We start from the raw sequence: 24,940 nt of genomic DNA, 5'->3' as shown, positions 1-24,940 counted from the left end.
GGCCTCGAGGCGTTCTGCTGTTGAAAGCTGGGAGAGAACCCAGCATCTCTGTGAGCCAGAACCAGCTGTCAGAAGAAGACAGAATCAAACTGAAGGTGAGTGTCCAGCAGCCTGCTCACATGCTGGGGGGCGCAGCCGCCTTGTTGTCTTTAGGATGATGGCCTGAGAGGCCCTTGAGGTGCTTTAGCTCAGTGTCTCTACAGATGATTCCTGTTTCCGCAGGACGTGGCTGCAGTCGATGGTCTGTACAGAATCCGGGTTCCTCGTGTTTTCCTGCAGGCGGAGCGACAGGCGGAGCGACAGGCGGAAGGTTACCTGACGACCTTCATCAGAGCCGTATGTGTGTTCACCTTCATTCAGGCAGACATTAGTGTTGTTGCTGTCGCTCTTTTCTCTAGTTTAATGATGAATCACAGCACCACCAGGGCTCCATCTGTCATCATCATCTGTCATCATCATCTTGCCAGTTCAGGGCACATTAGAGCAGCAGCGGTGACCCGGAGCTGCTGCCTCTTTGGGTTCCTTATTGTTCTGTCAGGCAGTGCCACAAGTCTCAACCCTGTGGACACTTATTGTCAGATCCAACCCAAGTGACCAGCAGAACGGGTCTGTTGTGGTCCTGGAACTGGGGTCCAGCGGCTGGAGTCCTGGTCAGGGCTGATCAGAGCGCCATCGTGTCTTAAAATCGTTTGTCTTAAAATGCAGAATAATTGCAGTAACTTTTGGAATCAGAATATTTTTTCTTGATTTGATTTTTTAACATGTGACCCAAACGTAAAACCTGCTCCTCAGTGTTCTATGGTCGAGTCCCCACTTGAGCGACGTCATCACTCTGCACTCGGACGTCTCTGGGCACCTCATCGGCGTTTCCATAGTGACGATACCTGGAACCTGCCGGGGCGCAGAGGTTGAGGATGAAGTGGACCTGGAGGTTTTCAACACCACGCTCAGCGTCGTGGCTCCTGTCACCGCTCCCGTGTGAGTCCAGAGTCCAGGTGATGGAGGCCGCCGGGCTTTCTGCGCTTGACGGCACTTTTTTTCCTCCGACAGACCGGAGACGGCGCTGTTCATCGAGCGTCTGGAGCAGGAATCTGAGAAGAAAGAGAAGAATCCACAAGAGCAGAAATCCTTTTTCGCTAAATATGTGAGTATCAGGACCGGTCCGACATGAGGAGTGAAAAATGCTGTTTCTGTGTCCCGGTGAGGCAGCGGCCTCGAGGGCCGGACCGCCGGGACCAGCGACGCTCAGACCTGCGCAGGAGGTTTCAGACGTGCAGCCGGGCTCTGAAGCCTCCAACGAGCTTGGATGTGTGTGGCCGCCGCTGCTGCTGCGCCGCTGTGCTGCTGTGCTGCTGTGCTGCTGTGCTGTGTGTGTTGACTCCCTGCTGTGCTGTGTTCCAGTGGTATTTGATTCTGGGAGGCGCAATCTTCCTCATGGCCACCAATTCAGCACAGCCCCCAGCAGGGGGCGGAAGAGAGCAGAGCTGAATCCCTCTGAAGTACTGGTTTTATGAGCCTTCTTCTGTCCCCCTTAACTAAATCAAACTTTTCCTCCCACTCATCCTTTCTGTTCCTTCATGCCAAATGTGGGATTAAAGCTGGAGACATCGGGCAGAACGCTAGAAAAGTGCTGATTTTCTCCACTGGAGCTTCTAACCTGCTCTCTAACGTTGTCGGTGTCGACGGCTTGTTTTTCCTCTGACTTGACTAGATGATTAATTTTAGACTAATCTTGGTCGTCTGTGATTGTTGTTCCACTGAACCAGTCCTTCTCTCTCTGACAGTGGATGTACATCGTCCCTCTGGTCCTGTTCCTGATGATGTCAGGCGCTCAGGACCAATCGGGGGGCGGAGCCGGTGGCGGCGCTGCCAACGGAGGCCGATGATGCTGACGTCAAGGCCCACGAGCCGATGATTAACGACTGCCTTTAATACTGATGTGACAATAAAATATTTATTAACCTGAGAGGAGTTTTCGCTTACGTTGATGTTGAATCTTGTGAGTTTGTACGAAGCGCCTCGGATCAGAACCCCTCTGATCGTAGACGGGCCGGGCGCCATCGTTCAGATCTTCAGCCACGCCGGGTCTCTGAGGTCCGGCCGACCCTTGAAGCGGTGCTTATTGTTCTGGCCGCCTGGATGGAGCTCAAAGCTCTGAGCGGAACATTGGTGCCATTCTCTGAATGACATATGGACTCCATATGTGGAGCCCCTCTCAGCACGCGGACCTTCAGGGTCCAGCCGGGCTTATGGAGATCGGACCTGAGCAGCTGTTGCTGCCCGTCCTGCTGCTGCAGTCCCAGCAGCCACCTGGTGGCGCCCCCCTGTGGCCCCCGGCCTCTATTAAGTCCCCACCAGGATGAATCCCACCATGTGACCATGGAGGCGAAGCGTGACCTTGCCAGGCGACCCTGGTTCCTGCCCATTTGTGGGGAGATCTTCACCCTCATGGTGAATGTCTGTTTATTTATAATCATGATTCATGGTCGGTTTGAGGACAACGCAGCTTTAAAAGCAGAAGGTCTCTAAATCCTTGTGTCAACATCGCCGTCCCTCTTCCTGATGTCAGTCCGTCCGTCTGTTTTTAGTCCCTGGTGGACTGTGAGGAGTCACCTCTTATTTTAGAGGGACGAGACAGCGACCTTTGACCCCCGTCCAGCCACCAGCTGGCCTCTCAAGACGTCTTCATACTGATGTCTTCATCACATTAAAAAGTTTCAACCCAAACAAACAGGCCGTGACCTCTGGAGCGGAGAACCTGCTGCTGATGCCCTCCAGGCGTGACATCAGCAGCGACGAAGGTCAGAAGGGGGATTTCTGTGGACCTGCAACAGCAGCAGTTCCTGAGTCGAAGAGTGTTCCTCCAGACCTGATCATCTCCATCCAGGTCAGCTCCTTCCATCATTTCCATCTTTTGATGTCCTTCAACCAACTACACACACATACAGGTTTAGATGCCTTCAGAGGACAATGGTTCTGCATCCTTTTTCATGGACACAGTGGTCGTCGTGGAGACGAGCAGATTGACAGGAGGAGGGTGAAGCAGCTGTCCTGTCAGAAAAAGTCTGAGCGTCCCGAGCAGCATCTCAGCGTGCCGCCACAGATTAGAGCCGCGTCTCATCAGGCTACCGGCGTCACCGCCACCATGTGGCGTTAACGTGTTGGAGGGAACAGGATACGGCGTCTCCAGCCTGGGCCGGGCCACGGCGAGCGCTGACAGTGTCACAGGGCGATAAATGGCTGTATGTTGACGTGAAACACGAGCAAAGGTCGGGCTACCGTGCGCCCGCCGCGGCGGCTGACAGCAGCGAGGGATCACAGCAGGGATCTGACGGGGGTTGGGCTTCGGCCGCTCCAGGTCCTCCATCAGGACGCCGTCCTGGCCCCGTCATGCTGGAGGGATCACAGCCGCCATCTTGACGGGGATCAGCGGCAACAGGAGAAGAGCGACGGGCCGCCGTCCCACATGATCAGAACATCTGCGGTGGATCCAGCAACCTGATCGGCAGAAGGAGTTATCTTCCCCCTGGGCGCCGTGGCAGCGAGGGCTGATTGATGGGGCGACGACAGGCGTCAGAAAGGCGCCTTCATCTCTTCTCCCACAAACATCTCTCACTGCCGGCTCCAGCCGCAGGTATCGCCGCGGCGCCGCCAGCACCCGGGCCAGAGATGACTGAACAATGCGTGTAAGGAGCCATCAGAGCTGCAGGAATGTCGCAGAAATGTGGGCGGGGCCTTGGCCCGCCACGCTCCTCATCAATCACAGCAGCTGAGGATGGAAATGGTTCCTGGGAAGGACAGACGGACGCAGCATCTGATCCCTGCGATCAGGAGGTCATGTGACAGGACGTCCCTGCGGGTTAGCTGTCCATAAGAGGAGGCTCAGAGAAGGTCCCGTTAGCAGGCTGAACTCAGACAGAATCATGTCGGTGCCCAAGAAGCCAGGTAAGAAAGCTCCTCAGCTCGAGCTGAAGGAGATCCACTGGGATCCAATCTGGGATCTCCTCTCACTCACGTTTGATCCGTCTTGTGTTTTCATGCTGCATCTTAGTGTCAAAGGCACATTTCAGCCTTTTCAGATGCTACTGTGTTGCTGCTCGATCTTTTTTACTGAGCAGATTAAGATCAACATGCTGGTAATCCAGAAGGTTCTGGGTGGAGGAAGATCCCAGAGCTCATGGCTGACCAGAGCTTTGACCTTTGTGACCTTCAACCCTCTGAAAGATGAAAAGACTTTTAGATAATAAATGCAGGAAGCAGCTTCCTGGAAGATGATCTGTAATGATCAGATCTCCTGATCAGATCTCCTGATAGACGTGAGGGAACATTAATAATTCCAAGTCTCTCTTTTACGGTTGAAAACATGTAATAACTAACACAATTGTGTAATGACCACATATGGTCAGGGTTAGCTGCCTGCTACAGCTGACACACCCAGTGGTTACGACAGGAGCCCTCGAGGAGCCTGAACCCTCAGCAGGACTGACGTTCCTGGTGTTGGTGTCCACGGAGCAGGACTGACGTTCCTGGTGTTGGTGTCCACGTTCCTCGGTTCCACCTCCTGGAGCTGCAGAACACGGACCGCTTCCTGATCAAAAGCTGGACGGCTTCCTGGAGCCTTTCTCGTGGTCCACCTGACAGAGGGAGGAGAAGAAAGACAGATGAAGTACCTGTCAGCAGGGTCCAGGTCCACCAGAGCCAGCACGGACCTCATGACCTCCAGCCGAGCGCCGGTGCTCAGTCCAGACTCAGAGTAACCGGAGCCTGAGGTGTCGGCTCAATTAGGAGCCGCTTCAGGGAGATTATTGGATTTGGAGTCTGGACGCCTTCACGCGTTCTTCCCATGCAGCATTTTAATGACAGAACATCATCTTGATGAAGATGGAGATCCTCCTCACCATCAGGAGCAGGTGCCAGCTCACGGGGGGCCCAGCGACCATCCGCCAGCCTGCTCTGCTGAGGGTGGATTCATCCCGAAGGAGACTCAAACGAGCCCAAACGCTCGACGCAGCAGCTGTGGTGAGAACATCTGCTGGTCCTGGAGATGAAGATGGACGGTTCTCCTCTTCCTCACCAGGTTACCAAGTCCACAAGTAGTAAATAAACTCTGTTTATTCCACAGAATCAAACTTTAAACACATTTTATCAGATTAACACGTGTAAACAGGAACATCAGCAAATATGGAGGGGAAATGTGGTGGCAGTGGGTGTGGCCTGTGGGTCAGAGTGGGCGTGGTCTGGTGTGGCCTGGGCGTGGCCTGATGGTGATCGAGTTCCTCATTAGACGATGGTAATCCAGCGAATCCTGAAGGCTCAGGTGATTCTCCGTGGCCTTCAATGGACGTGGAAGCTCTTTGATCTAATTCTGGCGAAGCCGCTGGAACGAAGCTGATGTGAGGCCGTCGCAGCGGGATAGCGGAGCAGGACGGATGAGGCGGTTCTCTGAAACGGTAACAGGAGCACGGATTCCTTTCACAGAGAGCTGTTGGATCAGCACGGGGCTACTGGATCAGGACTGGAGCCGCAAACGCTGCCTCAGCAGCACAGTTCTGAAAGGGGAATCTTCATAAAGCGACTGATTGATTATCGGCGAATAACGAGCTGACAGCAGAGCTGATGGAGGGAAGCGGAGCCGGACTTGGCCGGACATGAAGGTGCTGCTGAACAGCTGAGCAGGAAACGGATCTGCCGACAGCTGATCCTCAGACCTGCTCCTCCTGCATCTCCTCAGGGTCGCTGAGATCCTTCTTAGCTGGAATTTGCTGCAGCTGAATTTTGGAGACAGTAGAAAAAGACCTTTTTCCTGAAGCAACGCTCCGAAACATGGACGGTTCCCGCCGGCGCCGCTGGTCTCGAGTCGACCTCTGTCACAATCACCAGGATCTGAAAAACCTGTTTAAAGTTTGAGGTGGATCTTTGACAGGTTTCTCCTTTTATCGTAGGAAGGAAGTCGAGCTCAGCAGCTGAAGGTAACGAGCCTCGTTCTCCTCCTGACCGCTGATTCTCTCTGACCCAGCTCGGTTCTGGTCTCGTCTGTCCCCACAGTTCCTCTGCCGCCGTACGAGCCCAACGTCCCCGAACCGACGACGAGGGCCGACCTGATGAAGTGTAGGAATGCCGACTGGTGTCAGGTTCTCGTCCCTGTCAGGAGCACATTTGTTTCAGATCTTTGTGTTCTGCCTGTTCTGGTTCCCTCAGATTGGGTTCCCGTCTCCCTGGATGACAGAACTGCACAGAAGCTGCTGTGGATTTCAGAGGGCGGGGCCAAAGTGTCCCGGACCTCGGACGCCGTCTGTCCGTATCCCAACAGGCCGGAGCGATACGAGCACTCGCCACAGGTGGATCACGCCTGCCCCATCTCAAGACACAACAATAACACGAACACACCAGAGTCCAGAGCTGCAACAGAATGTAGCGCCAATGCTAACACTGCTAAAAGCTAAGTGCTAACAGCTCCAGGCGTTGTCTCCTTCCAAGAGTCACGTTGAGCTGAGCTCGTATCCAACGACCCCGTCAGTCGTCCAAGGTTCACGGTTGCCAATGGCAACAGCTTGAATAAGCCTTAGCTTAGCCGTTCCCCCGAGCTCCTGGTACAGGTGAACGAACAGACTAGCTAAAAGTCTAACGCGACGGTGTTCGCTCCTCCTCAGGTGCTCTGTAAGCAGAACCTGCTGGGACATCGCGCCTACTGGGAGGTGGATTACGACGGCTGGGTGGTGATCGGGTTGGTCTGTCAGAGCGCTCCTCGCAAGGCCCACGAGGGCCCCAGCGGCCTCGGAGAGAACGACGGCTCCTGGGGGGCCGGCTGGTCTGGGTCCTGCTATCAAGCGTGGCACAACGGTGAGAACGTGGACATCCAGCTCCCGCAGACATCCACCATCGGCGTGTACGTGGACCAGCCCGCCGGCATGGTCAAGTTCCTCCTGGTGGAGGGAGACGGTGACAAGGAGGTGCAGCTGCTCCACAAGTTCAGAGTCAACGTCAGGGAGAAGGTTTTCCCCGGATTCTGGGTCGGAACAAACTCCTTCTGCCTGATCCGGAGAAAGGACCAGTGAGGTTCTGGAGTCCACCTGTAACGTGCGACAAGTGTGACAGGTTCCACAGGCGACTGGCTGATTTGGACGATTTCAGCGTTCTGAGGTCTTTTTTATTGCCAACGTTCAATAAAGTCTGTTGAAACGATCGGAAGCAGCTGGTTTGTTGTAGCTAACGCAATTCAACATGAAGAGGCTAACGTTAGCATCGCTGTTCATATCACCTGTCCAGGTGTGCTGGAATAAACTCCGCCCCCACAGCTACATAACGGGTGACATAAGAGTTCACGATATCTGCGGGAAACAGCGCCGCCCGCAGGCCGCTGATCGAAGTGCGCCTCCACACAAAGGACAGCCTCAGGTTTTAGTCTTGTGTTGCTCCTTTATTCCAAACAAGAACATCTTTTTGTTCCAGTCTGCTTAAACTCCTCTTTCTCCTCTTTCCAGTATGAGTTTACAATCATTCGATCTGTCTGACAAAAGTACAAACACACAAAGTTACAGAACCTGCTGGTGGCCCAAATTCTGGTGTGTGTGTGTGTGTGTGTTGGGGGGGGGGCTCTGCTTCATGATCAATATAACACGTGTGACCCTGAAATGACGGAGATTTTAAAGTTGTACATTCTTTGTGTCGAAGCTGCGTTTCAGGAGCCTCCGGTTCTCCCACCCGTCAGTTCTGGGTTCTGTGGTGTTCCAGACCGCCGGAGTCACCCTCGCGGTGCTGCTGTTTCTCTTTCACAGAAAAGTTCTGAGCGTTTGACCCAGAACAGGAACTTGGTTTGTTACGTTTGTTTTCGGCCTGCTCGTTACAGCGGCCCCGTTAGTGTAGGCGTTAGCGTTAGCGTGTAGCAGCAGAGTAAGGCCCCGCCCTCACGTGATCTTTTGTTATTTACTTTTTTTTAAACGGACACAAATCAGCACGTGTGAGTTTAACAGAGCGGCAGGTTTCAGCGTCCGTGTCAGGCGAGCGGACGCAGCGGCGAGCGGCGAGGACGAGGGGGAGACGCCGTAGTGTCGATGCTAGTGTTCATTCATGGAGGTCCCACTTTTCACAGCTTCACAGAAAGTCCCTCACTTCGCTCCCACGTCCCTTCGTCCTCCACTCGCTCCTCCTCCTCCCCCACTCGCTCCTCCTCCTCCCCCACTCGCTCCTCCTCCTCCCCCACTCGCTCCTCCTCCGTCACTCTCAATGCTTCAGTGAGAAGTCGCCGGTGTTGAGGCGGGGCCGAGGCAGAGCGCCGAACATCTCTGTCCCATCAGTGGCTCCAGGCACCAGCAGGGCCTTCATGCTGGCAGCGATGTGGTCAAGGTCAGCACAGCCCACCTGAGGACACACACACACACACACACGCACACACACACGCGCACACACACACACACGCACGCACGCACGCACGCACGCACACACACACAGACACACACACGCACGCACGCACGCACACACAGACACACACAGACACGCACACACGCGCACACACACACACACACGCACGCACACACACACACGCACACACACAAGCGCACACACACGCACGCACGCACACACACGCACGCGCACACACACACGCACAGACACACACACACACGCACACACACACACACAGACACACACACACACACACAGACGCACACACACACACGCACACGCAGGAAGGGGGTAAAGCTAGCTGACTAGCATGCTAGCTGACTAGCATGCTAGCATGCTAGGTGTCTCGGTGGTTCCACCCTGTTCCGCTCACCCGCTCTCCGCTGCCACTGTCTCCCTGAGCTGACCGGGTCCCTCTGAAGCCCCACGCTGGCACAGACACGGGCAGCGAGCGGGCCAACGCCATGGCGTTGACCTGACGGGACAGGTACGCCGGCTGACCCGTGGCGATGCCCCGTGGTGGCGGCGGGGCGTCCTCGCTCAGTGAGCCTGGGCCAACAGAAGAGTGAGAACAGAGCGAAGGACCGAACGTGAACGTTTGAGCGGACGCCACTGACCGTCCGTGCTCTCCTCCTCGCCATCCGACCAGAAAGGCTCGCAGTCGCGGGACAGCGAGTCCTCGTCCATGGAGAAAACACCTGAAGAAGAAACGGCTGAGACGTGTGAACAGGACAACAGGAGCCCGCCACCACCCGACCCGTACCTGCACTTTCGTTCCCGTACGCTCTCTGCTCGTCCTCCTCCTCCTCCTCGTCTTCCTCCTCGTCCTCGCAGGCTTCGTCCACGTCCACGATCCCAGACCGCTGCCTCCCCCGCTGAGCCTCCTGCGACCCTCGCTCCCGCTCCTTCTCCCCGGCGTGGCCGCCGCCCCGCCTGCTCACAGCGCCGGAGCTGTAGATGGACGGGTAGCTTTGTGAGAACATCCTGCTGCTGGGACTGACTCCGCCCACGCCGCCATCGCCCGTTGAACTCTGCGTTGAGAGAAACCAGAGCTCAGGAACCATTTGAGTAGCAGGACGGGTCTCTGATGGCCCCCGCCCGTCAGGAACAGCCACCGCTCACCGACACGTGTCCCGGCTCCGAGCCCGGTTCCGCCGGCAGCTTGGCCCCGCCCTCTTCGGCCTGGCGGGTGTGTTTCTGGGCCATCAGCATGGTGGTGGAGTGCAGGACGCTGATGTCGTCCACGTAGCGACGCGCAGACTCGGCCAGGAAGCCCTGGCCCCACACGCTGTAGGAGAAATCACACTCCTTTGGGAAGACGCCCCCACTCTCCCGTTTCCTGTGGCCCTCGGCCGACGGGAACTTCTTACAGGCGGTGAGGATGGCCAGGTCGCAGCCCGACTTCTGGCAGTAGGCCTCCGCAGCAGAAAGTAGCGCCAGCCAGCTTTCTTTGTGGTTGTCTGGGATCTCGGGTCCAGATGACTGGGTGATGGAGGCCATACTGGTGCTGAGAACTTTAAGTGAGGAACGCTGATGGGCTGGACACTGCAGTGACATGTAGCTTCAGGGGACCGCTCGCTGTCTGGGTCCTGCTGGTGAAAAGGCTGTTGTCTGTTGCACTGGTGAGGGTGCAGCGATGAGGATGATGAGGGTGAGGATGAAGATGATGGAGTTGGCAGAGAGGCACTTTGAACACAATGTGGCTGGAGATCCAGGGGAGAGATGTTCCGGTGCTGGTGATACCTGGAGAGAAGACAAAAAAAAGGGTCGGATGCCGTCCCGATGCTAACTCGTGTAGCCTCCGTTAGCTCCACATCGTTGGAATCGTTAGCCTGCTAAAACTCGACCCGCCTGCGTGACTATCTGCGGGTTTTCCCTGCGGGTTCAGGCACCGCGGCAGCTGCTGCTGTTGTTGTTGTTGTTGTTGTTGTTGTTTAATCGGACTGTCTCCCCACCGTGGAACCGATCAGCACCTCCATGTTTCCAGGCTCCACCAGAGCCGAGTCGCGCAGCTAATGAGGCGGGCGGACGGGGGGGGGTTCACCTACCTGTTGGCTTCCTTCGGTGCCGCTTTTCAGCTCTAAACTTGACTTATTTTAATCTCAAAGATGAGCCTCCTCCAAAGCTTCTCTCCCCCAGCGAGATTTTACACCAACAGCAAGTGAGCCAGGTTGGATCTCGGCATTTCCGGTATGATTTTCCAAAATAAAATAGGGCCGCTAGATTCTAAATCTTTGCATTTATTGTTTTTGTACATGTCGTTGTTAAAATGTTGTAAATTATTTTATTGTGAGGAAGCAAACGGTGATGAGACTCGACAGGGGGTCCAGGAGAAGTTGGTGATCCACGGAGAGTCTCCTGAGCATCTCAGCTGGGTTCAGCAGCAAATTTTAATTAACAACCAAGCTCATTTAATTCATTCTTTATATGTGTGATTAGTAAATACTTAAGATGAAGCTAAAGATCCAAGAAGTTCAATGACCACCTGAAAAAAGCATTTTCCGGATTAGGAAGATTTTTTTTAAAAATTAATCTTCTAAGATTAAATTGGTGTTGAATTTAGAAAACTCTCACTTAAAGTAAAAGTTCTTATCCTAGAATTTGACGCATTTTAACCGTAAAGTGCAAAAATCCAATAAAACAAAACTTTCATGATTAAATCTTTTTTTTAAATTTTGAGACACTATTGACTTAGAAATGAACAAGGAAGTCCGGTTTTGTAGCATTTCCACCCCCAGATTTTTCAATTGGAGATATTTTCAGATATTACACCTGTAATCAAGGCAAAACTCACGCTTGTGTTAAATCTTAATTTGAAATCTACCGACAGTTTCCGGTGTTGTTTTCCCGGTCTGACTTGACGCATCTCTGACGTCAGCCGTGACTGACTCCAATCCGAGCGCACGTCGAACACGTGACAGAGCGCAATGGGCGGGCTCGTTCTCGCTTGCACTCTCGTGCACGTGTTCGACCCCGCCTCCTGACCGGAAGAAGCGTCTTCGTGGAGTTGTTGTTTCCTGTTTGGGTGAAACGGCGAAAAAGCTCAAATTTAACACACGCACGGTTTGTCACGGCACGTGTGTTTAACCATAAATATGAACCAGAATCACGGACTGGGTGAAAAATCATTGCTTTTGATTCCAAAAGAGATTTTTTAACATTTTAACAGGCATCATTTACAGCGCTAACATTAACACTTGGTCAGTTACATTGGGTACTTTGTGGAAAAACCTCTAGTAAATACAAGAGAAATGAATATTAATAATTTAAAAAAGTAATTTAAATACCCAATAAAAAACTAATAAAGAAAAATCATGTTTAAATATGAATCCAATCCTCTTCCACATTCATAAATTATTTTCCTTCATGAATTATTTAAAATACAAGAGTTCGATGTGACGCCTATGTAAAACATTTAAAACACTTGTGAACGTGAAGGCAGCATTGAAAGCTCCATAAATCTGAACAACTCCGGTTGACACAGTTATTACAGAAACCACATGATCAATAGAAATAAACAATAATAAGCGATGAACGTCACATTTCCGGTGATCTGATTGGATCTGCTGCGCAACGGCGCCGGTGGGCGGGGCTTCGAAGAACCGGAAGTATGACGTAAATGTTATTTAGGAATAAACGAAATCAGGGTGACCGAAAATGGAGCAAAGTGTCGAGGATTACAAGGTATTTCTTTGTTTCACAATATTTTAATATCGTAATCAAACCGTTGAATCTCGATATTTGTCCATTGTGACGTCGTGGACCAACGTTAGCTTTTCCAGCTAGCACTGTGTTTACAATAACACCAGCTAGCGGCGAAAAAGTTGTTGGGCTTTAAACCAGCAGTATGTGTTTCCGTGTTAAGTTAAACTCTGTAAAGAACGCCAGACAATAGCAGCTGACATGACAATAAATGGGTCTTAATAGAAGTTTTCTGTCTGATCTGACAACAGCCACACTGGTCACGTGATCCCTCAGCTGTTATCGGTCACCTGCCTCAAACGTTTGATTTGACCCGGTGATCCGTTCATAATAACAACTGTAACTTAAATACCACTGTAACTCAAATGACGCTGTCCCAGCTCAACCAGTCCATTCCCCCCTGTCCCAGTCCAACCAGGGTGGTGGAACCAGTTTTCAGGTGGTTGCAACAGCAGGTGAAAGACGCTGATCTGTGTCTAATCACAAATATAACAGGAAATGAGGTTTGCATGGGCTACAAAGCTGAATCTGCCAGGACGAGATGAAGCTAAATTCGGTTTTTATGGAGCCTCCTGCAGCTGCTCTTCAGACGGAGGAGCAGCAGGTATCTGCGATGGGGCTCACACACCTCTGGTTTTTCCAGTTGATATTTGAGAAGGAGGGGGTGTACCTTCACACCAACGCCAAGAAGATGCTCCAGGACACAACCCTGCCCGGGTTCATCAGAGTGGTGGAGAGGGTGAGCTGACTTGTGCGGCCAACGCCACTTTATTGCGACCTGCTTTAACGACGTGTCTCTTCCAGGCCGGGGTACCTGCTCTAGAATGGAGCCCCCTGGAGGACGAAGGTCGCAGTGCCCCTGCAGTTCTTTACTCGAAAAAGGTCAGGGGTCAGTGACTCAGCTGACGAGTTCCTTGCTTTTTATAATCCCAGATGCTGTGATGAGTTTAGCTGTTAGCATTTAGCCAAACTGGAGTCATCTGCTCAACCTGGGGAGATCCAGCTCTGTTTCAAAAGCAGCACTGACAATTCGTCGTGGAGGAAAAGGCTAAAGTTTCTTTAATCCAGTTGCTTTTATACAGGATGGAGAAGAAGGGGAGGACGACACAAAGTTTGACCCCGGCTACGAGCCCGACTGGGCGGTGATCAGCACGGTGAAGAAAGACCAACAGGCCGCCGTCAAAGACTCAGGTGCAGCTGGAACGTTTGTGGCTGGTCTGTGTGGAACGGCTGCAGGACTCTCAAGTGTGTGCTCCACAGGTCAGTGGTCCTTCTCCCTGCCCCTCTCGGAGCTCTACTCCCTGCGCAGGGCTCGCTTCTCCTTAGGCCGCAACTTCCTGGTGCTGACCAGCCGAGGAGGTCACCCGCTGCCTCCGCTGCACTTCCACAGAGGAGGAACCAGGGAGCTCCTGCGAGCTCTGCAGCGCTACATCATCCTGGACCAGTGAGTCCCAGCAGCACTGACCCGTCCAGCTACATTTCCAGATCTTTTGCTCCGTTAGGTCACATTCATGTTGATATGTTTAAAAGGCTGAAAGCTCTTGTTGACGTTGTGAAAGAGGTGGCACCATAACTGCTGGTGGTCTGCTTCATGTTGACTGGAGCATGAATGTCTCATCTGTCCCCCACGGTGTCTGTGGCCAGGTCTCCGATGGACGGGCGGCTCTTCCTGGCCTACCCCCACGACTCGGGCGCTCTGTCCCAGTCCTTCGATAAGCTGCAGCTGATGGACGATGGCGGCTCTGATCTTGTGTCGGTAATCAGTTAAAGCGATTTGTCCTGTAGAAGGAGAGCAGATTGATGGAAGCATGAATAAATTGCATTGAAGCTGTGGGTGAAGGTGACAACAGGCTGCGGGTGCGAGGCTGCGGCGCCGCCGGCCTCAGACGCCGCCGCTGGCTTTAATGATGCTGTGTCTGAACAGAGGTTCATCCAGGACCCCTACGCCACCACCTTCGGGGGCTTCTCCAAAGTGACCAACTTCTTCAAGGCGGCGCTCCGGCCTCCGGATTCCACCGGCGGCTCTCGCGCCTGCCGGGACCCCGGGCTGCCGCCACAGGCCGACGACGAGCCGGGCTTCGAACTCATCACCTGTGTAAGACAGAAAGGAGCAAAGAGGTTTCGTCTTTTCAGACACGAGAAAGACCTCCGTACCTTTGTGATCTGTGCAGGGAGTGGAGCTTGGTCCCAGGCCTGACGTCTGCAGGGGGCCACCTCTGGACAGATGGGAGGAGTTTCTGGACCCTGAGGGCCGAGTGAAGAACCCAGAGAGGATCAGGGATCTGGTGTTCAGAGGGGTGAGGCTGCAGGCTGATTGGATTCCAGCCTTTAACCTCTGCAGTTGCCTGTTTCCAGCCTGTCCGGGTCTGTTGCAGGGCATCGCGCCGCCTCTGAGGAAGGAGCTGTGGAAGTTCCTGCTGGGCTTTTATCCCTGGAACAGCACTGCCAAGGAAAGAGAGGACATCCTCCGCAGCAAAACGTTAGTTCCTACCACCTGCTTCCCCTCAGAACTCTGCTGGTGTCATGGGTCTGTTAATGTAGATCCAAAGAAAACTAATGAAGAAGAGGTTCAGATGAGGTTGTGTGTGTATCGTGCATGAGTGTGTGCATGTTTTTACAGAGATGAGTACTTCAGGATGAAGGTTCAGTGGAAGTCTGTGAGTGAGGAACAGGAGATGAGGAACTCCCTCCTGCGAGGATACCGCAGCCTGATAGGTCAGTTATATTTGTTGAGCCAGTTTATTGATGATATAAGACAACGCAGACGTGATTAATATTAAATCTCACTATTGAAGGAGTTCCCTACAACTCTTGAAGTTCTGCTCATGTCGAGGTGGCGACAGCGCCCCCTGCGGGGCGACGGTGTAATTACAGCGCCGCTCCTCATTCGGGTGGTCTGTGCGTTTTGTGCTAAAGTGTTGTTGTCGTTGTTGTTGTTGTCGTCCGCCGGGACAGAGCGAGACGTCAGCAGGACAGACAGACACAACACCTTCTTCTCTGGGAACGACAACCCCGGCCTGACTCTGCTGCACGACGTGCTCATGACCTACTGCATGTACAACTTTGATCTGGGTGTGTTCCTCCAGTCTACTCAGACCAAACGCCCAGATGAAAGAGGTACGCCGACTTTCTGACTCTTCTTTATCCCCATCATCCAGGTTACGTCCAGGGGATGAGCGACCTGCTCGCTCCCGTCCTGTTTGTCACCCAGAATGAGGTGGAGTCCTTCTGGTGTCTGACGGGCTTCATGGAGCTGGTGGTCAGTGGCGAGTGTGGCTTTTTGACCCCCTGTGGGTCTGATCATGACTTTTATGTGCTGATGAAGATGTGGTCGCTGTGGTAACTGTTCCTCCTGTGCAGCACCAGAACTTTGAAGAGTCTCAGGAGGCCATGAAGCAGCAGCTGCTGCAGCTCAGCATCCTGCTGAGGGCTCTGGACCCAGAACTGTGCGACTTCCTGGGTTGGTCGTCTCACGTCAGCGTTGGTGGCAGATGTTGGAGGTGTGGAGGCTTCTGCTCAGATGCTAACCTCTGTGTCTGTGTCCGTCAGACTCTCAGGACAGCGGCTCGCTCTGCTTCTGCTTCCGCTGGCTGCTCATCTGGTTCAAGAGGGAGTTTTCTTTTGAGGACATCCTGCTGCTGTGGGAGGTCAGGCGAGACCAGGCGGCCTTTATTCACCTCTGCCATGATCTGGGTTCATCTGACGTTCCTTATTTCTTCCTCAGGTCCTCTGGACTCGTCTCCCATGTGAAAACTTCCACCTGCTGATTGCCTGTTCCATCCTGGAGTCCCAGAGAGGAGAGCTGATCGGCTCAGACCATGACTTCAACACCATTCTGAAGGTTTTCGCATCCGTTTCCATAAAATATACTTTATGATATTAAAATATCCCCTAATAGAAGATAAAGAAGGTTAATAAAACCATATTGAGAGTGAGTTTGTTTGTTGGGAGCCAGTGTCTCTGTAGAATTCCCTGTCGCAGCATTAGACGCCTGACGTCAGCGCCCCCAGCGGCCACTTTAGGCATTACACAGTAGTGTAAATGCTGTCGTAGCTACAAACGGCTTCAGGAACCTTTTCTCAAGATTTCTGGTGTTGATGGACATGAAATTCTGACAGTATGATTAATGTGTAATATCTGCTCATTTCCTCTGACTCAGCACATCAACGAGTTGACGATGAAGCTGGATGTTGAGGAGGTTCTACAAGGAGCTGAAGCCATCTACCTGCAGCTGACGCGCTGTCAGGTGGGTCCAGTTTCTCTTGGTTCTGCTCCTACCACTGTTCTAGCCTGACTGCTGCTGAGGGGGGCTGCTGGATGGATCCTCACCTCTGTTCTCCTCTCCAGGATCTCCCTCTGAAGGTGCAGCAGGTTCTTGGTCTGTACAGCCCACCCAGCCCTGAGGGGAGTCCAGAATCTCAGACTGGTGAGACAGACCATGTCCTGGACCAGAGCCAGGCTGGGTCATCTGACCCACAAACATCTGCAGAACTGAAGTGAAGGAAAACGCTGCGGACTCTTTTACACTATGTTGGCGATAGGGGGCGCTGTGGACGCCGTTCAGTCACTCCTGGTTTTATCCTGTTTACTTCACCTCTGCTCTCAATTATGTCAGACAATAATCAAAAGACTCTCTCCTCATGTAACGTCTCTAAATAAATGCTTGGTTTTGAAGGAAGAAGGATTTAAACCTCTATTGGTGTCATTTAAGGACCTCAACAAAAGAATTGATGTATATTTTATTGTTAATATCACAGAAACAAACCTGCCACATTGCAACTGCCTTTGCCTCATTTAAATAAAACCAAGTTTTGAAGTGATTCTGTACTTATTTAACTCCAACTGACGTTTCTTTCTACAGTTTGATGGGTCTCTATCAGAATATGTGTGACGTGCGCGTCAACCATGTTTCCAGTCTGACACCAGTCTGCTTTAACTTGTGAACTGGTTAAACTTTGCCCCCCCTCCCCCGCTCGCCAGCAGGTGTCTGTATGGGGTTCAAATGGGACCTCTGTTCTCCCAGTAAATGAGCTGGAAAATGAGGGGCGGGGCTCCACGCCCCCTTCCCAGCACCCGTGGCTGTCGCGGGCCCTCCGCTGTGTTCTGCTTGAATACAGCTGCCATGTTTGAATTTAGTGGCCACATTAAACAGGCCGCCGATCTGTCGCGGGGTTTCGGCCCCCGCCACCGCCCGGCCCACCGCCCGGCCCACCTGACCTCCCTTGACTGGTGGAGTCAAACCCTCAGCCTCCAGCATTCAGGCTCAATCTGTTTTCAGGGCAAAGACGCCTTTAATATCTGTCCAATGATGTTAAATTGGGTTTGTGTTGCCGTTAGCGACGCCATAATGGGGGGTTATCAGACGATCACTGGGCTCAAAGCGGCCTGACTCAGAACACCATCAGAACCAGTTCCCCTGACCCAGGACCGGGTCACAGATGTTTGAAGATGCCGTCTGTAGTTTGAATCCCACGTTGCTGATTTCAGTTTGACCTTCAGATTCAGACTGTGATGTGGCCCCCCCGTCCATGGTTGCGTTAGCAGATCTGAAGATGCTAATGGGGAATAAAGTTAACTAATTCTGAGCCCAGCTGGCTGAAGAATCCTGATTTGTGGTGGTTTTTGTGTGTTTGCTGTTGTGATGAATTATTGATGCTGACGTGTTTAAAACTCCTCCTCTGAAACTGGAGTTGCCATTGAAGCTTCAGCCACCTGTAACCACTGTCAAAGACAATCGTCTCTGCTGGCTGGGAGCACCAGCGGCTCCCTGGGGAGGGAGTGTGTGTGTGTGCGTGTGTGTGTGCGACCCAGATTTGTAAATGGAGCCGTGCGGCTCACTGACCCGCACTGACGCTCCTCTGTCTGTTGCACATACCTCGACCCCCCCGACACGAGCAGATTGCCTCCAGGAGGGGAGGAAACAGCTACTTTGACAATGAGAAAGCTGATGGAGATTATTTGTCTCCGATAGAATGTTTCAGGATTCACGTAGAGCCAGAAGATAAACAAGTTGAAACCCTCCCGGAGTCTAAAACCACTTCCTGTTTGGTCTAAAACCACTTCCTGTTTCTTCTCTGACGAGGATGGTCGACATGTGCACGAGCTGCACGAGCACTCCTTTTGTTGTCACATGGTGAATGTGACCTCTCGCAGCCTTTTCTTCACCTCCCTTCTCTCTTTCAGTGACGAAGACAAGCTGTTGCTCCCCCCGACCCCCCCCAGGACCACTCCCTCACTTGTCTGCTCCTCTTCTCTCTCTCTTTCTCTCTCTCTCTCCACCTGTTGAAGTAATTGTTACACCCGTCTCTCTGTTGTCTTCGTATTATTGTCCATCACTGCTGAAGCCCCCCAACAACACCCCCCCCCCAGATCCGCCTTCCTGCTGGTATAAAACCAGAGTGCCACCACGCCGCCCGCTCAGAACTGTGGGCTCCACAGACGCTCTCGGGACGTCCCAGCTGAAATTTTTCCCAGCAGGCTTTGCAGGCATGTCAGTGTCTCTGTGGTGTGAGGAGGTGGATGAGGAGCAGAACCAGAACCAGACAGCCGTACCGGTCTCGGACGCCCTCGCAGGTTCATCTCAGCTCCGAGCCGGGTGGGACCCCAGTGTGTCGGGCTGCCGTGTCATCCAGAGGCTGTTGCACGTGGAGGAGCGATACTCCCCGTCCGTGCTGTACGTTAGCCTCATCCAGCAGGAGCCAGGGCGCCGAGAAGAGCTGACCAAGTGGACCCTGCAGGTACCAGGTCTTCTCAGCTCACTTCAGGTTCCTTTTCTGGTGGATGTTTGAGATATTTACGCTTGTCGCACTTTGGTCAGAAGTTTCTGAGAAGAAAAATGAAGGAAAATATTAAATGTTTACATTTCCAGCTTTAAGGCCTCAGAGTTCCTCCATGTTTGTATCCTAACGAAATCCATCATGTGTGACTGACATCTTCAGGTTTGTGGTGCTGCTGCAGCTTTGACTCCTGCAGCTTTGACTCCTGCAGCTTTGACTCCTGATGCAGCTTTGACTCCTGATGCAGCTTTGACTCCTGCAGCTTTGACTCCTGATGCAGCTTTGACTCCTGATGCAGCTTTGACTCCTGCAGCTTTGACTCCTGCAGCTTTGACTCCTGATGCAGCTTTGACTCCTGATGCAGCTTTGACTCCTGCAGCTTTGACTCCTGCAGCTTTGACTCCTGATGCAGCTTTGACTCCTGCTGCTTCTCTCTGCTGCTGCAGGTTTGCTGTGATTGTGGCTGCGACGAGGCCGTGTTTCCCCTCGCCGTCTCGCTCGTCGACCGCTTCCTGTCGGCCTTGCTGACGCTGCCCGTCTCGCCCGTCTCGCCCGTCTGCTTGGCTGCTGGCTGCATCCTCATCGCCTCCAAACTCACAGAGTGTGAGACGGTGACAGCAGAGCTGCTCTGCGCTGCTGCCGAACACGACTTCCTGCCATCCAGCCTGCGGGTGAGTCACATGAGATCAAACATCTTTCAATCATCTTTAAATTGTTTCAGATTTCTGCCAAACAAATATTTCTCCTAAAAGAAAAGTTCACGTTAATAGAATCATAACTTTCCTGGTTTCAATGGTTTTATCTTGATGTCGTTTTCTCCTTCCGTGACACCTCCATCAGGACATGGAGCGTCTCATCCTGGCCACGCTGCGTTGGGACACGGCGGCGGTGACTCCCCAGGACTTCCTGCCACACTTTCTGGCCTCCCTGGAGGAGCGAGGAGGAACCTTTGGGACAGAACTGCTGTCCACACTACGACGGCACAGCGACACTCTGGCCTCCATGTGTGTGTGTGACTCCCAATTTCTGGGAACGCCGCCGTCTCTTGTGGCCGCGGCGTCACTGAACTGTGCCCTGAGAGGCCTCGGGAGGACCTGCCACACTGAACTTGTGTTCCTCGGGGAAATTCTGGCGGCACTTTGCCAAACAGATGTGGTGAGCACCCAGAAAGTACTCAGTTAAATTTAAAGGAGATTTCAGTGCAGATTGCACTATTTTGTAAGTGAACTGCCTTCATGTTACCCATCAGGCAGTGCTGCAGTGCTGCAGCGAGATGATTGAAGGGGCCCTCCGACAGCGACTGAGGAGCGGGCTTCAGCGGGGACCCTCTGAGAAGGGAGAGGAGGTGGAGAGCGAGAGGCCAGGGACGCCCACCGACATGAGGGACATCGATTTCTAAAATCGGAGTCAGCGGCTGCTCTTTTCTTCTGTGTATCAGTCAAACTGATGTAAATTCTGGTGCATTTTTCATGCTTCTAAGTTTTTTCATTAATATATTTTAAGTTATTTATTGGTGAACCTGTTTTCCATGTGCCATATTTTATTCTGTTATATTATATTCCTAGGTATTTATTTGATGCATACTATTTATACATTTTATTTATTACCATGTGCAATTGTTTTATTGATTTGTGGTAATTTATTTCGATTTTGCCCTGTTTTTGTGTGTTTGCCTGACCGAATATATTGCAAAACTATTTAAAAAACAAAACAAATAAACTTTAAAATATTTGTTTCGAATTTTTCAATGACGCCTTGATGTGGTGGCCAAAAAATTAAAATTAGGTGATTAACGTCACCTACGAGGTAAAATAAAACACGATTTTACAAAGAAACAGTGTTTTTCCAGTTTAAAAAGGGCTGATTTCCGATTTCTCCTGAAGGCATCGCGCAGAACTATCGGCGCAGTCTCATGACGTCACGTTTGTGCGACCAGTGCAATTTTTCAGAATTGGCTCTTTAAAGACCAACAACTGGTAAGAAGACTCATGTTCTACATTCTATTTGGTCACTTTTCTTGTTCTTTAATTACTTGGAAAGCTTAAGATGGGTAATACTCACAAGTCCTATTTTTGTGTCTTTTTTGATCTATCAATCTATTTTTGATTCCTGATCGTATCATTATACATATGTATATAAAAACGAATATACGTTTGTGTCGATATTTACAACATTTTGAACATGTTTTCGGTGTTCATAACTTGTGAAAGTGACAAAAAGCTACATTTTCAGTTTTGTCGTAAGGTGTATTGACACGGATGGAGAGTTTGTGTTCATACATGCTAGCTAACCTGCTAGCTAACCCACACGAGCTGTACAAAAGGAAAAAACTAATGCTGAAACATTTCCACTTTATCAGCTAATGCACCCCGAATATTCAACTAAATGTACCGGCTTACGTCTACTAACAGTAGATTAGAAGATGAACGTTCTCACTCAAACGTGATGAATGACATTTTTGTACGACAGATTTTTCAAAAATCCATCCTGTCTTTTTTTAATACAAATTTGTAAAACGTTATTTTTATTTTACAGATATTGTTTTTAGTTGTATCTGATCAGGTTGCAGTGAATCTCACAAGTTTAATCTTCCTAAATTTCTCGTTTTTCTTGCTGTGTGCTTCCTGGCTAACTTTGTCATAACAAAGCAAATCTTCAGTGTCTACAGAACCTGAGCAAGCAACCAGAACCGGACTCTTAAATAGAGTCCAAAATGGTGCTAAAGCGTCCTGATCTGGCCTCTGTGACGTCTCTTTGTCTGGATCTATAGGGTCTTTGGTTGTGCCTGTAAATGACATTAGTCCAGTTGACTAACGTTAAGATCTGGTGAGTTTGTCCTTGTAGGAGGATGAAGCTGAGACCCGGTTCACTGCTGCTCATCTCAGTATGGGTCGGGGTGTGGTCGGTTCCTATCGAGCGCAATGATGTTCAGCAGGAGGCTAAAGAAGAGGTGCAGGAGGAGACTGAAGTAAGTGTCTTTCTCCTCTCGGATATCTACTGTTGACGTTGTCACCATGGCTTGCTCTCCACTGCCCCCGCAGGACACCGGGCTGTACTACGACCGGTACCTCAGAGAGGTGATCGAGGTTCTGGAGACGGACCCTCATTTCAGAGAGAAACTGCAAACAGCAAATACAGAAGACATCAAGGTCTTCACCTCTTTAATTTGATTTCATCGCTGTTTGTGTTCTGATTCACCTGTAAAGGACAAAAAAGAGAAGCAGATTTCGTGATGAGCAGAGTTTGAGAACAGCAGATGTTTTGTCTTCTCTTCGTGTTCACGTTCTGTGTCAGAACGGACATCTGGCAAAAGAACTGGACCTGGTGAGTCACCACGTGAGGACGCGGCTGGATGAGCTGAAGCGCCAGGAGGTTTCTCGTCTCAGGATGCTGTTCAAGGCCAAACTGGACAGCACCAACATACAGAGTGAGTGGGCGGGGCCATGCGTGCGGGCAGGTGAGGTCACCGGGTGTGATGATGGTATCTGTGTGCAGCTCAGCAGATGGACCACGCCTCCCTCCTGAAGCAGTTTGAACATCTGGATCCTCACAATCAAAACACATTTGAAGCCAAAGATCTGGAGCTGCTCATCTCCACGGTAGGATCCTGCACCTCTGACCCTGACCTCCTTGACCTTGACCTTGATCTGGTGCATCTGGCTGTGTCCAGGCCACCAAAGATCTGGAGAACTACGATGCTGAGCGACATGAGGAGTTCAAACGCTATGAGATGCTGAAGGAGCACGAGCGACGGGAGTACCTGAAGAGTCTGGATCAGGAGAAGAGGGAGCACGAGGAGAAGAGACTGCAGGAGCTGAAGGAGAAACACCGGCAGCACCCCAAAGTCAACGCTCCGGTTGGTACCTACCTTTGTATCCAAGTGGAGGAGAAGTTGATGCTGAGGTGTTTCTCTGTGTCCAGGGCAGCGTCGCTCAGCTGCGGGAGGTCTGGGAGGAGACGGACGGCCTCGACCCTCAGGAGTTCAACCCTAAAACCTTCTTCAAACTTCACGGTCAGATTCCTCCTTCTCGCCTGGTTCTTTACAGCCCTCTAGATCCTTTACATGAATTTGCTTCTTACTTTTTCTGGTTTAGACACAAATGATGATAAAGTTTTAGACGAGCAGGAGCTGGAAGCTCTCTTCACTAAAGAGGTAAGAAGAAGAACAAACGTGTCTCTTTAACCTCTGACCCTTCTTTAGATCTTTCTCATCCAGCTTCTGTGATAATCCCTGAGCCTGAACATCTACTGCTTTGTTCTCTCAGTTGGAGAAGGTTTATGATCCAAAGAACGAAGAAGATGACATGATGGAGATGGAGGAAGAGCGTCTGAGGATGAGGGAATACTTCATGAAGAATGTGAGTCTGCTCCAAGTCTGAGGCCTGGCCTCATTTAGGTTTGTCTGATTTCCATCTCTTTGGCTGAAGGTGGACGTGAATCAAGATCGTCTGGTCACTCTGGAGGAGTTCCTCAAATCCACCGAGAAGAAGGACTTCAATAATCCCAAAGAGTGGGAGGTAAAGGCCCCAGAGGTGGCTGGGTTGTTAGAAAATGCCTAATAAGAATGTATAATCAAGGATTATTCTTCTGTGTGGAGACTCTGGACATGAAAGAGGTCTACACAGAGGAGGAGCTGCAGCGATTCGAGGCTGAGCTCCGAGACAAGGAGGAGGAGCTGAGGAGAAAGAAGGAAAAGCTGCAGGAGGAGCAGGAGCTGCTGCGGGAGCGAGGACGAGCTCTGGAGGCTCAGAGGAGGGAGTACCAGCAGGTGAAATATTCACTCGTTTGGGCTGTATCGCCATGGAAACGCTGACCTGTCCAGACAGACAGATTACAGCTGGAACCAGCTGAGAGGAGGTTCAGCCCAGTCTGATCACAACCTCCTACCTCAGGCGGTTCTGCTTATTCTGACTGTGATGGCACCAGGCCAAATGCTCATCTAGACCTTGTAAAAATCAGCATCTAACCCACAAAGTTGTTTAATCTCAGGCTGTGTTGGAGATGTCACGGAGACAGCAGGCAGGAGACGGGCAGCCTCCAGTGGGTCCTAACGGAGAGCTGAAGTTTGAGCCGCCGGGGCAACCGATGGAGGCTAAAGGTGACGTGTGTGTGTGTGTGTGTGTGTGTGTGTGTGTTGTGTGTGTGTGTGTGTGTGTGTGTGTGTGTGTGTGGGTGTGTGTGTGTGTGTGTGTGTGTGTGTGTGTGTGGGGGGGGGGGGGGGGTCGGCATTTCTAACCAACTTTTATTTATTTGTTACAGACTCTAAAGTTCCTGCAGAAACTCCAAATAACCTGCCTGCAGAACCACCACAGAACCTGCCCGTACACACCTGATCACACACACACCCGCACACTCTCTTCTTCATGGGTTGTATAAATGTTGTATTGTGTTCCTTCAGATTATATAAATGACCATTACCGTGGTGTCAAAACTTTAACATCTTAATAAAACTGTTATTTAAAAGGAGAATAACTTCTCTTGCAACCTCTCATATAAAGGAGTAGAATCTTGATTAAATGCAATAGAATGTCTCAGAAGTGTTTTAAAAGGAGATCAAGTGTTTGGAAATGTAAAAAGAATGATTTAAATGGCACAGAAACACTGCGGGACCTGCAACGGGCGATGACGTCACAATCCTGATAGCTGTGATTGACAGCAGGCAGCTGGGTGGGCGGGGCCAAAGTGGGGTCATGAAAGGTCAGGGGGTTACAGGAATGTCTGACCCAGAGGAGGGGACAGTTCATTCTGTTGTGGACTGTCCCAACCAACAGAATAAGGACAGGAATGTCCCCGGGGAGTCGTGACAGCAAGACCAGGACCACATGGGCCCGGAGGAGCAGCGTCCATGTCGGATGGTCCTCTGGACGTCTGAAACGTTGCATTTCTGTGGCCAGGCCTCTAGGGGGCGCAGTCGCCGCCCCTTCTGACCAGCTTCCTCTCTTGAACAGAGATTTCTTTAAAGTAGCATCACGCACGTCCGCCCCTTTGGTGCACGCGACGTTTGGTTTTAAAATGCGTATTAATCACGTCAAGGTGGCGTTAAAGTTTACGTAGGAACGGAC

At 51.5% G+C, this 24,940-nt stretch overlaps 5 protein-coding genes and 1 pseudogene across 8 annotated transcripts; 5 read left to right on the top strand and 1 right to left on the bottom strand.

The window, feature by feature from the left end:
* LOC115248111 (ER membrane protein complex subunit 10-like) overlaps nucleotides 1–1,966 on the top strand; it is a 2,425-nt pseudogene extending 459 nt beyond the window's left edge.
* A 1,884-nt stretch (nucleotides 1,967–3,850) lies between these two features.
* On the top strand, nucleotides 3,851–7,183 carry LOC115248109 (tripartite motif-containing protein 16-like). 2 transcript variants are annotated; one of them, XM_029831750.1, is made up of 5 exons: nucleotides 3,864–3,945; nucleotides 5,943–5,969; nucleotides 6,046–6,108; nucleotides 6,199–6,338; nucleotides 6,651–7,183. In XM_029831750.1, exons 1-5 carry the CDS (start codon nucleotides 3,924–3,926, stop codon nucleotides 7,053–7,055), a joined length of 657 nt encoding a protein of 218 aa, XP_029687610.1. In that variant the 5' UTR covers nucleotides 3,864–3,923; the 3' UTR covers nucleotides 7,056–7,183. The 2 variants fall into 2 exon arrangements, with proteins under 2 accessions (XP_029687611.1, XP_029687610.1); XM_029831751.1 differs by lacking the exon at nucleotides 5,943–5,969 and having other exon boundaries at nucleotides 3,851–3,945.
* Nucleotides 7,184–7,396: 213 nt separating this feature from the next.
* Nucleotides 7,397–10,588, bottom strand: LOC115248108 (uncharacterized). Its single transcript, XM_029831749.1, has 6 exons — nucleotides 10,449–10,588; nucleotides 9,523–10,143; nucleotides 9,164–9,431; nucleotides 9,018–9,098; nucleotides 8,774–8,949; nucleotides 7,397–8,358 (listed from the first exon to the last, which is right to left on the bottom strand). The coding sequence occupies exons 2-6, from the start codon at nucleotides 9,955–9,957 to the stop codon at nucleotides 8,221–8,223; spliced, it is 1,098 nt and encodes a 365-aa protein (XP_029687609.1). The 5' UTR covers nucleotides 9,958–10,143; nucleotides 10,449–10,588; the 3' UTR covers nucleotides 7,397–8,220.
* A 1,351-nt stretch (nucleotides 10,589–11,939) lies between these two features.
* Nucleotides 11,940–16,922, top strand: LOC101067098 (TBC1 domain family member 17). The gene is made up of 17 exons (XM_003965015.3): nucleotides 11,940–12,084; nucleotides 12,746–12,841; nucleotides 12,907–12,984; nucleotides 13,185–13,293; nucleotides 13,363–13,546; nucleotides 13,747–13,858; nucleotides 14,027–14,197; nucleotides 14,274–14,399; nucleotides 14,478–14,581; nucleotides 14,723–14,817; nucleotides 15,058–15,174; nucleotides 15,261–15,361; nucleotides 15,463–15,562; nucleotides 15,652–15,749; nucleotides 15,827–15,943; nucleotides 16,262–16,348; nucleotides 16,450–16,922. The coding sequence occupies exons 1-17, from the start codon at nucleotides 12,058–12,060 to the stop codon at nucleotides 16,600–16,602; spliced, it is 1,875 nt and encodes a 624-aa protein (XP_003965064.1). The 5' UTR covers nucleotides 11,940–12,057; the 3' UTR covers nucleotides 16,603–16,922.
* A 1,599-nt stretch (nucleotides 16,923–18,521) lies between these two features.
* LOC101066871 (G1/S-specific cyclin-D3-like) lies at nucleotides 18,522–20,641 on the top strand. The gene is made up of 4 exons (XM_011604348.2): nucleotides 18,522–18,839; nucleotides 19,325–19,549; nucleotides 19,719–20,033; nucleotides 20,128–20,641. Exons 1-4 carry the CDS (start codon nucleotides 18,591–18,593, stop codon nucleotides 20,275–20,277), a joined length of 939 nt encoding a protein of 312 aa, XP_011602650.1. The 5' UTR covers nucleotides 18,522–18,590; the 3' UTR covers nucleotides 20,278–20,641.
* A 104-nt stretch (nucleotides 20,642–20,745) lies between these two features.
* On the top strand, nucleotides 20,746–24,367 carry LOC101069598 (nucleobindin-1). Of its 3 annotated transcripts, none has more exons than XM_011604346.2 (13): nucleotides 20,746–20,854; nucleotides 21,723–21,846; nucleotides 21,920–22,027; nucleotides 22,173–22,305; nucleotides 22,374–22,477; nucleotides 22,549–22,734; nucleotides 22,800–22,890; nucleotides 22,973–23,031; nucleotides 23,144–23,236; nucleotides 23,306–23,395; nucleotides 23,476–23,646; nucleotides 23,868–23,976; nucleotides 24,138–24,367. In XM_011604346.2, exons 2-13 carry the CDS (start codon nucleotides 21,727–21,729, stop codon nucleotides 24,209–24,211), a joined length of 1,338 nt encoding a protein of 445 aa, XP_011602648.1. In that variant the 5' UTR covers nucleotides 20,746–20,854; nucleotides 21,723–21,726; the 3' UTR covers nucleotides 24,212–24,367. The 3 variants fall into 3 exon arrangements, with proteins under 3 accessions (XP_011602648.1, XP_011602647.1, XP_029687606.1); XM_011604345.1 differs by having other exon boundaries at nucleotides 20,764–20,854; nucleotides 21,710–21,846; XM_029831746.1 differs by lacking the exon at nucleotides 20,746–20,854 and having other exon boundaries at nucleotides 20,972–21,846; nucleotides 24,147–24,367.
* Nucleotides 24,368–24,940: the final 573 nt, after the last annotated feature.

The sequence above is a fragment of the Takifugu rubripes genome, unplaced genomic scaffold (genome assembly GCF_901000725.2).
Source record: "Takifugu rubripes unplaced genomic scaffold, fTakRub1.2, whole genome shotgun sequence".
NCBI lineage: Eukaryota > Metazoa > Chordata > Actinopteri > Tetraodontiformes > Tetraodontidae > Takifugu > Takifugu rubripes.
Note: the sequence above shows the minus strand (reverse complement) of the source record. Positions and strands in the feature narration are given on the sequence as shown.